Below are 16,625 nucleotides of genomic sequence, written 5' to 3'. Positions count from 1 at the left end.
ACCCGCGGATTTGCCCGCGTAGTAAATGTGAATATATTTTCACAAATTAACATAAAATATTACATTGACGTGAGATCTCTTTGTTTACAAAACTTTTTTCCAATTGAAAAGTAGCCTATGTCCTTTCTCAGGCTCTAGACTATTTATGTACCAAATTTCGAGTTACGATATTATGTAAGTATTGATGGATGTTCGCGAAGTTAAGACACTTAAAGATATAAGTAGAATTATGAAGAATAAATCTTTATGGATCTCAAATAACAAATCCATACTGAAAAAGTTAATAGCGAATTATTATTTAAAGAAAAAATTTAAAATACTGCTACTGAAAATGTTCTGGAATGGGCGTACATATTTCGGCGGCGGCTTCTAACACAGGACCTCATAATCAGTAGATAACTATGCACGCTACCCATTAGACCCACGAGACAATTACTATTAAATATAGACAACAGTCATGTAGCGCGACCTCAAAACTTAGTCAAAACAGCGAGTATAAGAATAAAAACTTTAATATGAATATTTAAAATAGAATAACTAAAGAAATACTAAACAGCTAGCTATAGCTTATAACCCAATACTGTACTTTGATAATGTACTTAGTATTTACTACGTCATATCTTTGTTTAAGTATGTCTCTAAGCCCAAAGATATATTAGGTAAGTACAAAATATAAATGTAAGGACAAATTCTTACACGCTAAGGTCAGAAATCTATGTACCCTATGTACAAATTAAACAAATATTACTATTAATTAGTAGTCTTTTGAAATCGGATCAATACAGTCTAAGATTGCAAAAAACATAAATATGTAAATTATTTTTTTGTGTATGTTCTAATCCTCATCATCATCATCTTTGCGTAAAACTGTTATTAGATTTAATTTAGTGTCAAAAGGTCGGATAGGGGCTGAAATTTAGCCTGTAAATGTGTCCTATAAACGTTATCCGTTCTAAATGCATTGAAAAAATATATAAACATCATTATATTTTTTTAAAAACCATGCTTTGACGTTCTCACGTGCATTGGTATAGAAAGACAATAACTGAATAGAATTTTAATGCATATGTAGGCCTGTCGACGATATTTTTTTACACAAATTGAAAATGGTGTAACATTTACAAATAATAACTATCTAATATATTATTCTAAGTTGACAGAATATTATAATTTATTATTAGTGACACAAGGAATAAAACTTGACCTAAAATTAATTAATTAAAATGATTGGAGTGATTTAATGGAACTTTCAGCAGACCTTTAAAAAGGTAGTTATTCTAAAATAAATATATTATATATATATATCTTTACGAAAGGTCATGATAATGATAAAAAATTGATATTTATTATTTATATTCCTTATTTTGTATTTGTATTTTCTCTAAACTAAGTACATGAGATCAAATTATTATAAATCATTTATTATTTTTTTGTTGAAATTATAAATTCACTATATAAACATATTGTTTATGGTTATATAATACTTTTCCTCAAATTAAAAAAGAAATAGCTTAATTCTCAGTGTCAGAAACGATTTAAAAAAAAATACGAAAGTCGAAAATCCTGACAATTGTGAACTGACACTTGACAGATCAATATGACGGTGGTCGGTGACAAATAACTCACCCATGTAAAAAAGCTCTAAGGCTAGTAACAAGACATGTATAACAACGTTCAACGCATTTAGAACGGATAACGCAAGTAGTATTTATTGAATATTCAGTGCTTCTATTTCGTAGTTCATACTTCATAATTTAAACTTAATTGATAAGTAGTTTGAAGTCCAATCGTAACAGTGGTAATGTCGCTACTTGGAAATGACTTGTTAATATATTTGTTAACACAAAATTAACTACATTTATGAAAGAAATATCTTCAACTGCATAGTAAAATCGGTGTATTTTACGAAGAATTTGTATCTTATTATTTGAAATGGCTCGCTTCTTATCAAGGGATAAACTGGAAGGGTTTGAAAAATACAAGGTTAGTATTTTCTTTTATTATTATTATTCACCGAACATACATTTCATTTTCTTATTTTTTATTTAAATTTTTGTTTTGAAATATATGTTTATGTTTTGAAATAAAATGTTAAGAAAACGGCAAAGTAATTTATACCGGCTCTGAACCTAACCATGTTTGTGCATTATTAATTTTTGGTTATACATTTACTAATTTATTTTCTACTTTCAGTATAACTCAATTGATACAAGCATATTAAGTAATTATGTGATGCACCCCTTTTGGAACTGGTGTGTTCAGGTAAGCGAAATCATTTCATATTATAAATAATCACATTTATTATATAGTTCTAAGTAATGTTATTTAAACTCTTATAAAGTCTTTTTTGATAAGCAACATATCTTGCAGATCTGTTTCAATATATAGCATTAAGTTTTCAAACTAAAAATAAAATATAATAGTAGTAGAGTACTTATGCTCATACTATAATTCACAAATACATAGCCAATAGTTGATTTCATTAACATGTATTGTATTAGTGTTAATATTATATTTAGTGTTATCAGTATTAGATTAACACATGTCGAGGCCTAGAAGCTATATTTCAAGGCCTCTCTTGTTCTAACTTCCTTACATGTATATTTTACTGTATACAATTTTTCTGATAAACATTTTTAAATTAAATTTTTTTTCATATTTAGAAAAGATTTATAGCAGTTCATACCCATAGTCAGTTTTATATATTATTTTTTTAAATGATTGATCTTGTGTGGCAGTATTAATTTGTGACGTAAGTAATATACATAATTTTAAGTGATGTTTAAGTTCATTTTATTTTTACTTTTGTAGTAAAATAAATGTAGCCGCATGTGAATGTATTTAAATAAATATTAACACAAACTGAAATGTTGCAGTTTTGTCCGGTGTGGGTGGCACCAAACCTTTTAACATTTTCTGGCTTCCTACTGACAGTCCTTAACTTTTTATTGTTCTCCTACTATGATTATGGATTCCATGCCCTTACAAAGGAAAATGCCACCAATGATCATATACCCAGCTGGGTATGGGCAGTCTCTGCAGTTAACTTATTTGTGGCTTATACACTTGGTGAGCATTATAATTTTAGACATTATTATTCCATCTAATTAACTATACAACATGAATGAATATACATAATATATTATTTTATTACACATTAATGATGCTATTAGTATTCATGATATTTATAAATGTGATATATATTTTTGAATTCTTTTAAAGTTGTGTTTTTTTAAAGAAATTTACAATGACAAATAAAATTCATTGAATGTAATCCAGATTCATAAAAAATCTCATGCTAGTATTGTACATATACATATATTATTTTTAAATTATGTGTGCATAATGAACCCTTCTAAAATTGAAATACTACTATTATGAAAGTATGTATCAATGAACATATAGACCATGAAGAATAAACAAGCAATACAGTTACACTTATTTACCAATAAAATTTCATATATTGACCAAGTAATAAATATTACATTGTTAGAATAATCAATAATATTGCTCCAAAGTAATGTATTTGTCTAATAAGGCAATCTCTCATTCTTAGTTGCCCTTTGTTATCAACATTATAATGTCTTACATTGATAACTATAGTTAACAAAACATTGCATCCTCTTCCAGTTTTGATAACAAATGTTACTAATACATATTAAACACATACTAAAATTGATTTCTTGAAATAACTCTTCTTATTACAAGAATGAAAATTATTCTTTAAACCAATATTTTTGGTTTCTTTTATTTATTAATGATTTTAAAACTACAAGACGAAATATTTATTGTAACATTTTGAATAATATTTTACAATATTATAAAACTTATGAATACATTTTATGATGAGATTTAAATGTGTTTATTTTCGTAATGTGCAATACTCTATTCACACATTAATATTACAAAGATGCAAACATATATGACTTACAAAGTATTATTTTAGCCATGTCATTAAAAGTTAAAAATAAGAACTGACCTTTATAAGATCAATAAAATAATTACTATAAAAAATAATACTTACAAAATCTGGCTTGATCAGTTAAATAAATTATTTATTTTGGTCCATTAAAAAAAAAAACATTTTTATTGTCAGGGATGGTAATTAGTTTTTGACGACTAAGATAATCAAAATATAAACATTTCAGATGGTATTGATGGTAAACAAGCTCGTAGAACAGGCAGCAGTGGTCCATTGGGTGAACTTTTTGATCATGGTCTTGATTCATACTCTACAGTTCTGATACCTACATGTTTATACAGCATTTTTGGAAGGTATGACCAAAAATTATATACTTTCATATTGATTTTTTTTTTTTTTAAATGAATTCTGATCTTTAAATTTATATTTGTCTTTGTTACAGAGATGAGCTGAGTCCGTTAAGATTTTTCTTTGTAATATGGAATATATTTTTGAACTTCTATTTAACTCATTGGGAAAAGTACAACACTGGTGTTATGTTCTTGCCTTGGGGATATGACTTTACAATGATTGTAAGATATCCTTCTATTGTTTAAATATTCTATATATATACTCTTCTTTTGTTGCTGTTATTAAAATAATGAATTCAAAATTATAATATAGTCTATATATAAAATAGCCGAAATGGTCCAGTGGTTAGGACGCGTGCATCTTATCCGATAATTGCGGGTTCGAGCCCAGGCGAGCACCGCTGTTTCATGTGCTTAATTTGTCTTTATAATTCATCTCGTGCTCAGCGGTGAAGGAATACATCGCGAGGAAACCTGCACGTGCCTAATTACATAGAAACTCTGCCACATGTGTATTCTACCAACTCGCATTAGAACAGGGTGGTGGAATATGTTCCAAACCTTCTTCTCAAAGAGAGAGGAGGCCTTATGACAGGCTGTTCTTGTATATATAAAGCTAATGGTATCACATTTTTTCAACTTTGAAAAATTGACTATGTTGAAGTGAGTGTTGATTTAATCAGTCCATATTAATGTAACGACACATTTCAGGGCTCCTGCATCCTGCTATTGGTGACGTCGGTGACGGGACCCCGTGCGTGGCACGTGTCATTGCCGGGAGGGATCACTCCTGGAATCGTATTCGAAATTGTCCTCTACTTCTCTGCGATGATTACCAGCCAGACTATCATATTGTGGAATATTTACAAGTATGTTTATTAAAGATATTGGATGTTTAGTATATTTACAATATCTTTGTAATGTGTTTTTTGTTTTTTTTAACTGTTAAAAGAAAGATACGAATACTCGTTATAAAGACGACGGTCGCCATTTTTAAATGTATTGCGTTGATTTTATTCTGTATTTTTATCGATGTCTTGACATGACCAATAAATTTAAAAAAAAAGTAATGAATTGTATAGTACTTACACAATAGCCATCCGCGTTCATAGGTCATACGTTATAAAATATATTGCAGTTTCGATTTCGAAGTGTTTAACCCACTTACTTACTCCATATAAAAAAATAAGGGAAACATTAGTATAGTAATATTAGTAATCTACGTGATTCCACCAAGTCGCATTGGAACTGCGTGGTGGAATATGTTTCAAACCTTCTCCTTAAAGGGAAAGGAGGCCTTTAGCCCAGCAGTGGGAATTTACAGGCTGGTGTTATTGTGATTCCTTGTCAAAAAAGTTAATTAATATGAATGAATGAATGAATGAAATATACTTTATTGTACACCAAGGAAAGTACATAACATTTTAAAACAAAAAAAAAAAAACAATGTAATAGAGTATACAATCGGCGGCCTTATCGCTAGAAGAGCGATCTCTTCCAGGCAACCGGTATTAATATTCATAATAACTTCTATAAAATAAAAAAAAAGAAAATTACTACAACATTTTTTCATTGTTTTTATTTATCTTCTTTGGGTCAATGTCGATATGTACTGCCGCGGATTATACCACAAAAAACAACCTTTGTATATAAGATATGTGTATTGCTCATTGTAAAGTGAACTGTAAGGTTCTTTATGGGTAATAAAGTTCTTTAACCTGAAATAAGTGTTAGAGACATCCGGTCACTCCAGTCCCAACATGAAGCATACAGCATAAATATAATTATTGTTGTGTTAAATATTAATTAAATAATTTAAGATACTTAAAGTGGGTAAATGGTTATTAAAATCAATCATAAAACTAATTAATGTTATTATATAGATTTTGTTTATCAAATATTGTGAGGGTAGTAGTAACTTATTTTCTGGGTGGGACGATTATCAAAAGTTATATAAGTTATTACAAATTAGATGGAGTTTAGTTCAATTTGTTCATGGAGTGCTTACTAAGTAGAAACGCTGTAACTATAATTATAGTGTAATAAAAGTAATAGAAGTTTGTGTGGACTGTTTTATTGGAAAAAGAACTTAAAGTGAACAGTGAGAAGTGACATTTATTAACATAAGAGTTTTCGTTCCAGATCGTATCGCGACGGTACCGGCAAGATGCGTCCGTTCATGGAGGCTGTGAGGCCGCTCGTACCGCTGGTGTTTTTCTTCTGCCTGAGCACTATATGGGCGTTGTACTCGCCTACCGACATCCTCAGTCGGAGTCCGAGGCTGTTTTACGTGCTCACCGGGACAATTTTCTCCAACATAAATGTGAGTTATCATTAGCATAAAACCAGAGTCGGATTTAAAGGTGTGGAGGTCCCAAGGCCACAAAGCAGTGAGGGCCCTAGACAAACAGAAGCGTGAACACCCTAATAATTATATTATTATGAATTAATTAGTTTTATTTATTTCAATCAGTAAGCTATGAATTGTTTCGTATTTGTATCGGTAACTTTTAAAATATTAAATGGTAACATTATTATAATTTGACTATATCTCAGTATTTGTTAACTTGCTGAAAACTGTGGCCCCCTCTCATGTGGAGGCCCCAGGGCAGTTGCCCCGGTTGCCCTCCCTTAAATACGGCCCTGCATAAAACAAAGTTGCATACTACTGTCTGTCCCTATGTATGCTTAGACTTTTGATACTTCGCAACAGATTTTGATGCGGTTTTTTTTAAGAGTGTTTCTAGAGGATGGTTTTTGTACATAATACACGGTTCGCGGATATATATCAATCGATTTTTTCTTGTCTTCTGAAATACAAATTTTGTAGATTTATGTTTACCCTGGCAACACGTAGCGAAAAACTATAATTCAGAATAATTTAGATTGTTTCCCAAAATGGCAACCTCATTTAAAGTAGGGGAAATTCCATTTAACTTACCAGTACGGCTAGCTTTTTATTTAAAAAAAAGGTACTTGTTTTTTAAGTGTTCATTAAAATTTTCTGTCTCAAATAGATAGGCACTTATTCCTTTGTTACTCTTTTGTAATAAAAAATGTGGAATTTCAACGCTTGTATTTCACATTTTTAAGTGTTTACAAGATGAAATCCGCTTCGTTTTCTTAGCCTGGATATATATCTGATATATATCCAGAAAACGAAGATGATATATCGGATTTATATAAAAAAATCCTATTTTTCAAACCCTGATATAATATATTAAAATATAGTAAAATAATACTGATAATTTTCGAAGGCTCTAATGTGACGTCGTAAATAATCAAATTCTGTAGCATATTTCGTATAAGCATTGCATCCTTGCGAAGCCGTGCCAGGGCGCTAGTATTAATATAAAATGATTTTATGATTTATTGACGGTTTATACATACAAAATACAAATGTATAGCCATCAGGCTACAGATTATAATAAGAATATAAATTATTCTACTGCCAAACACTGCCTATTGAAGGAAGAGTTAGCCAGGTTTACTCTTATTATAAAATCGTACAAGTATCGTACAAATATATAGTTGTGAAATCAATAAATAGCGGACAATTTGCTTTAAAGAACCTTACCTAATTAATAATGTATAGTACGACACAACTTAGATGTCGCATCGGCAAATTTCGTAAAACCGATCACATCCGAATTAAGTACGCTATCCCAAATTATCAATATTTATTTCTCATGCGAATATGATCTTTGCACAAACGTAATAACTTGTAATATCATATGACCTAATATATTCGTCAATTTGACGCGTCGGTTTACATGCACTTGTTTTCTCTGACTCTTGAATCTATAGCGACGAATAGCGTCGAATGTCGCGATAGGGAGCTATTTGTATTGGTCGTGTAAATCGTCAGTAATCGGTTTTATTTTCATTCCATTGCATTTTCCGATGCTACATCTAATTTGTGTCGTACGACACAATGAATACGACAAAAAGGTGACCATTGAAAATCAGCATTGGGTTTTTTTTTTAGGACCCATATTTCGCTGAATGGTCCGCCTGTTTGGGACACGGCATATTTGCAGGCTTTCTATGTGTACATGTCTACGCACATAATTGTTTTTGGATTTATTGTCATAGTTTTAGTTAGTTCGTAGATTTTTTTTGTTTCTCTTGTTCCTTCTTTATTGTAATACCTGTGCCTGTGTTTCAAATAAATACATTCTACATTCTACATTCTACTATAGTCATGTGTACATGTCGAGCTAAAGCTATATCGTGAGCGATATCGTCGGCAGTGCCGTCTGATCGTGTCGCAAATGAGCGACACGCGCTGCGAGGCGTTCAACGGGCTTTTGGTGCCGTACGCGCTGGCGCTGTGCGCCGTGCTAGGACTGCGCGTGTCGCCCGCCTCCGAGCTGCTACTGCTACTGGCGCTCACGGCAGCCGCCTCGCTCGCGCACATCAACTACGGCACCAGAGTGGTGAGCACACACGCCCCTCCCTATAATAATAATAATAATAAATTATAGACATAGCAGTATGCAACACACAGAATCTCCTTAATACATACACTGAAAAGATAACAAAATACTTAGAACTGGCTAGTGAGATTAAAAGGCAATGGCAAGTAGATAACATAAAAATCTTGCCCATTGTGATATCTACAACGGGCGTTGTCCCGAAAACTCTATCGAATAACCTAAATGCCCTGCAAATGCCCTCATCCACCATCAGACTCATTCAGAAAGCAGTTATCCTCAACACTTGCCGTCTCACTCGTAAGTTCTTAGCATTATCAGATCCTTAATTTAAAGGCCGATACACTTGGCTTAGGCTCGTGTATCAGTTCCACTACCCCTCTAAAAGGGAGAAAAAACAGAAGAGAAACATAAATAATAATAATAATAATTTATTTCAGACCATAATTTACATATACTCTAGCCACATTCGATCTGGAATTTTAGTAAACAAACCATGTGTCATCATAATTAGGGTTGATACACTCTTAATAAAAAATAATAATTATTATAATTACAACTATATTCATTATAACACAATTTCCTGTTTCAACACAAAAAATTGAATTTAATACAGAATCCAAAAATTTTATTTAGCCGGTCAATACATAATTTATATGAAAATTAGCTTAAAATAAAAGTTTAAAATTTTTTAATTACCACTATAATATTACTACAAAACTAACAACCCTATATTTTAAAACTGACGTAAAGAAATCGCAGGTTAGTAACATTTGGAGTATTTTTTAAGCAAGTGGAAGGTAAAATATAATAGCGATACAAGCTCTTCGTAATTGGTGGTGTATATTTTTAGTCGTATTATAATGGTAGTATAACCACAACAGGTTAAGAATTTTAACATTACACACAACGTTTCATTACACATAGATTAAAAAAAGACATCTTGTTTTGGCTAGCATAAATATAGCACTAAAATCACTGTTTCAAATTAATCTTAATGAGTCCTGTCGTTTGGGAGGCGATAGATAAAGTTAATAAAGCGAATTATATAACTACGAGGTAATTTCTGATATCATTTTAAAATTGGAGGTATTAATGCGCTTAGTCCTTTGTCTTAAATATTTTATTATTAATCATCAAATTTAATTTTTATTAACATCAAAAATAATTGTTGTACATATTTCTAAAAATGTTTTGAGCATCTGTCTGACATTGGTTGCTAAGCAACGCTTTGTTATTAAACATTCCACATCGAATTTGGCTGGAGTATAGATCCATATAGTGTTAGTAAAAATAAATTAATTAATCTTAATACCTAAATTGGTTAGTAAGTTCACAAAAGCAATTTTACTTAATTATTTATGTATGACATTTTTTTTAAACTAATTTTAAACTATTCTACTGGATATAATAATAAATACTCTTTATTGTACAAGGCAAGTAAGGCAAATGGGTAACATGTTGAGTAGATGTACAGGTGTCTTATCGCTACGGTAGTAATTTCTTCCAGACAAACTTTGAGCATAGGACTGAAAAAATAAATGGAAGCAGTTTGGATGCGTACAAAAGTTATAAATTATTTCTGATAGCCAGCTATTCGCAGGGCATTTTGGCAAGTGTCGTAAAACTACCTATATACACTGTTTAAGAGCTCCACTTCTTGGATGGAACGTAATACAATCAGTTATCTGTCCCTCATTTAGCTCGCTCTAGTTTAATGTATGTATTATACACACGAAAGAAATACGTATACTCTTAAATAAAACTAATTATAACGGATGAATCGCGTATATTAATTATTTTTAAACATCCCGACGTTCCGAGCACTTTGCACTTTTTTTTTCTCACGGAACGTTACTCAAGATATCAATTGAGAAATCGTTGGCGGTAGTTGTTAATAATATTTCCTTTGTTCTTCAAATAGACAAATGTCATATTAGTCTACCCGTGACCACGAACACTGCGAAGTGCTCGAAATGTCGGGATGTTTAAAAATAATTAATATACGCGATTCATCCGTTATAATTAGTTTTATTTAAATTTATATACACTGTTTAGGAGCTCCACTTCTTGGATGGAACGTAATTCAATTAGTTATTTGTCCCTCATTTCCGATATTTTGCTTTAGTTTGACGTATTATACACACACAAAAGGAATACGTATACTCCTCTCCTACCGTAGCAGAAAGAGCCAAATAAACAGCATTTGATAATAATGAAAGTGGCTATAAGAATTAAGATATATTGATCATAAACTCTTACTAGTGCAAGATATAGCCGAGTTATTAGCAAATCGCTTGAAATACGTAAATCCAAGGTTTGTTTACCTTTATTCCCACTTCGATTTGACGAGACTATTAATGACGTATGTGTATTATAATAATTAAATGTAATGAGCGCACTGCAACACTTTTATATAAATGACTTATAACGCCTATAAAGCTCATTACACAATGAAAATAAATAAGATATAAGGAACAGCGGAATCCAGCGATGGCAACACCGTTATTCAATTCATAATTTAAAAAATAACGAATAATAAATCCTTATTCCTTAATAAGAATAAAATTTCCGTCGCGGTCGGAATTTATTTCTTATTTCTAATAGCCAGCTATTCGCAGGGCATTTTGGCAAGTGTCGTAAAACTAACAGCAGCACCTAACTAGTGGCAGGTATTCAATCGCTGTGATTGGTTGAATATTGCAGCCTATCGCGTATTGTGTTTTGGTTGCTGTGCTATTCCTTATCTCTTATACCTTATTATTTTCATTGTGTAATGGGCTTAAGAGTTGCATGTTAATTCTGTTGCTGGGCTGATTTTGAGGATAATGAAAGTCACTAACTGGTTCACGATTTATTAACGAGACGGTACAATTATACGGACTGTGACGCACTTGATAGACACTCTGTTTTTCATATGCAATGCTTCGACTTTTATACATGATATATGCCAAAGAATGTGAGATACACAGATGTGAAATATTTTAGTCATAGAATATGTAACTTTACTAACTGTTTACTTTAATACCTATATATAATAATTTATTGACCTAACTCATGCTATGTATTTTGTTTCAGGTGCAGGAAATGTGCGAACACTTTAAAATCTCATGTTTCCGAATCAAGCCAAAGATAAAATAAGGTTAAAATTATTGTTTTTACATTTAATGGAATCTGGTCGTAAATTAAATTATTATTACTTTTTTAGATCATCTGCTATATGATATATAAGATGATTTGATTTGTTTAAACAATTAAGTAAATTATTTATCAATAAAAATGAAATTTAACAAGTGAACGCTTTGTTCGGTTTATTGTTACAAATTATTTTATTTGTAGACTATGTAGTCCTACTGTAATATGCAATTATTTTGTGTGTCAGATTTGCTGCGAGATCTATCAGTGTACAACTGGTACACTTTGTTCTATTACGTCTTCGAAGCAATAAAAACGACTTCCTACTAATTAGCAAAGTATAGATAACGTTTACCATACCAAATCAAAAAATGTAGATGTTTCATGTGTGTCGTGGTAGATTTGATGTTTTTCTTAATGTTATACCTCTGATAAGAATCTCTGCATTTAAAAAAATCTATGTGTAAATGATAGTTATTTAACCACTAGTCATATGTATATATACAACATATCATAGACATTTTTTTTTAAGAAAAATTTGTATATTAAACTTGAAACCAAATAAATAAGTGATTCCGGTGTTTTGTTATATTGTGATTTATATATTTTATTGTTATTTATTATATTAGAATATGTCAGGGCAAATGGAGTATTGTTTAGAGAAGCAACCATCTATGGCAGCTCAAATTGTATAACATTACATTAACATAACTGTGGGAAATACTAACAATGATACAGTTATTTGTATTTTGATGCGGGTTTATACGTTTTAGGAGAATATTTAAAAAGAAAATGTATAGCAATACCATGTATAGCATCGAATTTGTATGACCATGAAATAATTAATTATTTGTATTACATTTTTAGTATTTTTTTAAAACCAACTTTTACGTTTGATTTACTTGTAAAGTGGTAACATCTTGCCAACTATATGTAGCCAAATTGTAAAAGGTAAAAATGTTTTATTTTTAAGTTACTCTTGCTTGACTCTAAACATCCAAAATAGGGGTCACACTTTTAACAACTAACTTATGTATAAATATGAAACTGGTTTTATTATATTTTTATAGACCGGATAAGTTATAAACTAACATATCCAGTGTTTCGTAATATTTTTGTCAAAGCTGGACACATTTACGAACACTTATATAAAAAAATCTGGAAAAGGTTATTGTTACAATTTATATTATGGCTAGGGAGCTGTTAACTGTCTATGTCTATTAATGATGTCCGATAAATTATCACATGCTAGATATAAAAACCCTTATTTTAGAAAAATGAAACAAGAATCCGGGGATTTCTATTAACTGTTAATCGATAACGCAATGCTGCCATGCCAAAATAACGGTCCTAAAAGTGTTCCCACACGAGGCAATCGAGTCATTCAAAATTTGCTCGCCTGCTTTATAATCACTAGATTCTAATTTTTATGTTTTTCAAAATTTCTTAGTTGATGTAGTTTTAATATTTATAAAATTTATAAACCTACATTAATCAAGACTATCAAAGATTTTTTCATTGATTTGCCACTCATAAATGTAAATATTTTTTTCTGTATACAAAACAGGTTAGGGTACTAAAAGTGATTATAGAACTATTGACTTTTTTTAAGTAGATGCCAATTTTTTTGTAACCATGTTTTCTAGTAAATAATGTTAATATTAAATAGTAAACTTAATGTATAACCTATTTTCTAAATTCTATATCATGTGCAACTAAATAATTCAGGGCATTTGATTAAGTCTTCGAATATATAAATTTTTGAAATGAGGGATATTAGTGTTTTCTTAATAAAGTGTATTATATTCTTGAAAAGGATTTGGGGATTTTTGTGTGTTTTATAATATTTTACTGGTGTTTATTCGATGCTCTAATTAGAACTCTTAGCTTTTTAAGGTTAGAAATGGAAAAAAGGTCAGAGGTCGCCATGTGTTTTTCTTTTCATATCTTATGTTTCAATATATGAATATTTCGATGTATGAATATCACCTTGTTAAACTTTTAAACTATAGAAGTAATGACAAAACTGTTTTTAAATGTAAAATACGTACGAAACGTATTGTAACGAAAATAACGCTGAAAATGGTGTAACAATCGAAAAATAAAAATAAAAACACATAGCGACTTTTGCAGCAGTAACGACGAAATGTATTTTGATTTATTTAAACTTTATATAATTTACTGGTTTCGGTTCAAGCGGTGATGTATTAATAATATTATTAATTTAAATTTTAAAATTCATTTTCATATCCAATTAACCTTTAGAAAGATACATTTTGTATAAACTGTAGAAAACTACTTCATATACTTACATGTAAAAAGTATAACATTTTTACGTTATCGCTTTGAAAGTAAAGCCGGAAAAGACTGTCATTTGTTTTTAAGAAACAACTTGAAGCTGATTGTATTCGTAATTCAATTTACACTAAAAGCAACAAATTGACTATATTTTAATTACAACAGGCCATTTCAAATTGTTAATGCACAAAAATGACAAGGATTTGAAAGTTTTGGGAAATATTACTGATTACTTTTTAATAAGTTAAATGTTAACAAATATGCAATGGCGGGTTACGATAAAATTTTATGTCGATATGATCGGGCCCATCTTGCCCAATTCCGGAGCCCTAGAAGTTATTTAAATAAACCATTTTTTATTAATAACAATTCAAAAATAAATTATATGTAATGACACATAATATCGAAAAAAATTATCTTTGATACCCACCCTTTTCTTACTTTAAAAGATATATGATTTACAAAAGTGAGGTTAACATATCCTTAACAGGTTATTTTATCCTAAGCTTTAGAACGCCCTTTAACTACCCGATCTGGCCTTACGCCGCTACTGCAAATAGGTGTCTTTTTTAGTGTATGCTATTGATCATATGCTCAATATTAAATGTACCTGTTTATTTTTTAAGATTTCTACAAAATATCAAAAGTTATGAAATTCTGTATCTTGTGCTTTAGATATAAATGGATTTTCATTTGTAAATTATTTCCTAATACCTACAGATTAAACAGTTCCTAACTTGTTTGCTGTCAGTCTTAGTCTGTTATTATTGTTCATAGAAGCAACTTTAGGTAAATTTTGGTGTTGATTAAGTATACTCTAATTTAGTCTTACTAGATAGTACCTGTATACAACACAGGTTATCTGATTTTGGTAATCCATTAATATACGTACATGATGTTATAAAAAATCTTTTCTTTTTTTATTCCTTCCTATCACAATTTAATTTTCTTTGACCTCTTTATTAAATAAACTTATAATTAAATGTTTTGCATTACTGAATTTGTATACTGAATTTCAATAAATTCTGTAATAACTGGTTAATTTTATAGTTATACAACAATTATGGTAACACATAATTAATCCCATCTACAATTGAACTGCTGGCCATATCTTCAATTAGTGATTAGACTTTGTGCAAGTATCTGTCTAGGTAACCCCTCATCACATATTCAACCCTTATCAGCAATATTTATTATTTTTGGGCTCCAGTTTGAAGGGTAAATGAGCTAGCCAGGGGACATAACTTCTTATTTACAACAGTTGCTGGTGCATTCGTGAATTAAATACAACCATCCCTGGTTAAATTTCAAAAGTCTAAGAACAGTTATTTAGTAATAGCATTATCAGAAAAATAAAGATAATTTGTGACTTCAAAATTTAGTAACTCACAAATTATACACATGAATCTGTTAAATCTTTAGCTATCAATTCATTGGTATGTTTTTCGAATTGTTTTTTACTTATCAGTTTTCACAGATGGTCTTAATTACTGCATAACTATTTTACAACAAATTATTTTAGTAATTATGGAAACAGTTTTCATAAGAATGAAAGAGAATAGAATATTAAATCATTTTATTTTTAACATTAATTGAATGGTTCTTCTTAGCACATCGAACTAATAGTTTCATTAATTTCATCTGATAATGACAAAAGTTTCCGCCACATATCAGGTGTCATGCTAATTCCTTTTTTTCCTGGTAATAATTCCCCATTCTTTTCATAAAATTCTCTTATATCTATGTAAACTTTTCCCTTAAATTCACGAATTTTTACTAATTTCTTTCCTTGTAAGACCCAAGTTGGTTCCTTATCATCTGTTCTTGAACCCATCTTGGCCTTCTTCTCTGGGGGTTGATTTTTCTAAAATCATTACAAATTAAATTAAAAAAAGAAACTAACGAGTTATACGAGAGATTCACATTATTTGTATATAGTAAACTGATTAAAACTAAAATTTTAGGTTACAAAAACTACATACGTCAACCGGCCCATCATCGCTATCACTGCTGGAACTTTCTGCTTTTTTCTTATTTTTCGGCATTTTTGTTCGTTAAAAATAAAAAATGCAAATAACTAAATGATAAATTTACACAAATATTGACTTATTAACATATTATTTCAAAATACAGCTGAAATAAAATTCTTTACTGTTATGTTTTCGGCTTTCCGGTTTCACATAAACTTCACTTAACAGTTTTTAGTTTAGACTTGTCATTGTCAACGATAAAGAGGGTAGAGACAAAGTATATAAACTTCAGCATAGAGTATATTATAGATAAACGAAAAATGTAATTTCTGCATAAAATGGGCATCCTTCATAATATTTTAAATTTGTATTTTTTTTTTATTCCAATGTTTAAATTCGAATTAATAAATATTAATTTCAGGTAATACTTCAACCAATGGCACCAATCTAGGAGTTTATAAAACCCTATCTAAATTTAATTAGATATTGTAAAAAAAATAGCTCATGGCAGCCC

The 16,625-nt window shown here is 30.1% G+C and overlaps 2 protein-coding genes across 2 annotated transcripts; one reads left to right on the top strand and one right to left on the bottom strand.

The window, feature by feature from the left end:
- Window positions 1–1,603: 1,603 nt before the first annotated feature.
- LOC124532105 (ethanolaminephosphotransferase 1-like) lies at window positions 1,604–12,723 on the top strand. Its single transcript, XM_047106788.1, has 9 exons — window positions 1,604–1,983; window positions 2,194–2,262; window positions 2,877–3,069; window positions 4,149–4,275; window positions 4,365–4,494; window positions 4,984–5,141; window positions 6,415–6,595; window positions 8,526–8,711; window positions 11,787–12,723. The coding sequence occupies exons 1-9, from the start codon at window positions 1,933–1,935 to the stop codon at window positions 11,847–11,849; spliced, it is 1,158 nt and encodes a 385-aa protein (XP_046962744.1). The 5' UTR covers window positions 1,604–1,932; the 3' UTR covers window positions 11,850–12,723.
- A 2,979-nt stretch (window positions 12,724–15,702) lies between these two features.
- LOC124532107 (RNA polymerase II transcriptional coactivator) lies at window positions 15,703–16,372 on the bottom strand. Its single transcript, XM_047106791.1, has 2 exons — window positions 16,124–16,372; window positions 15,703–16,005 (listed from the first exon to the last, which is right to left on the bottom strand). Exons 1-2 carry the CDS (start codon window positions 16,184–16,186, stop codon window positions 15,748–15,750), a joined length of 321 nt encoding a protein of 106 aa, XP_046962747.1. The 5' UTR covers window positions 16,187–16,372; the 3' UTR covers window positions 15,703–15,747.
- Window positions 16,373–16,625: the final 253 nt, after the last annotated feature.

The sequence above is a fragment of the Vanessa cardui genome, chromosome 8, assembly GCF_905220365.1.
Source record: "Vanessa cardui chromosome 8, ilVanCard2.1, whole genome shotgun sequence".
Taxonomy (NCBI): Eukaryota; Metazoa; Arthropoda; class Insecta; order Lepidoptera; family Nymphalidae; genus Vanessa; species Vanessa cardui.
This window is presented reverse-complemented; position numbering and strand designations above follow the sequence as displayed.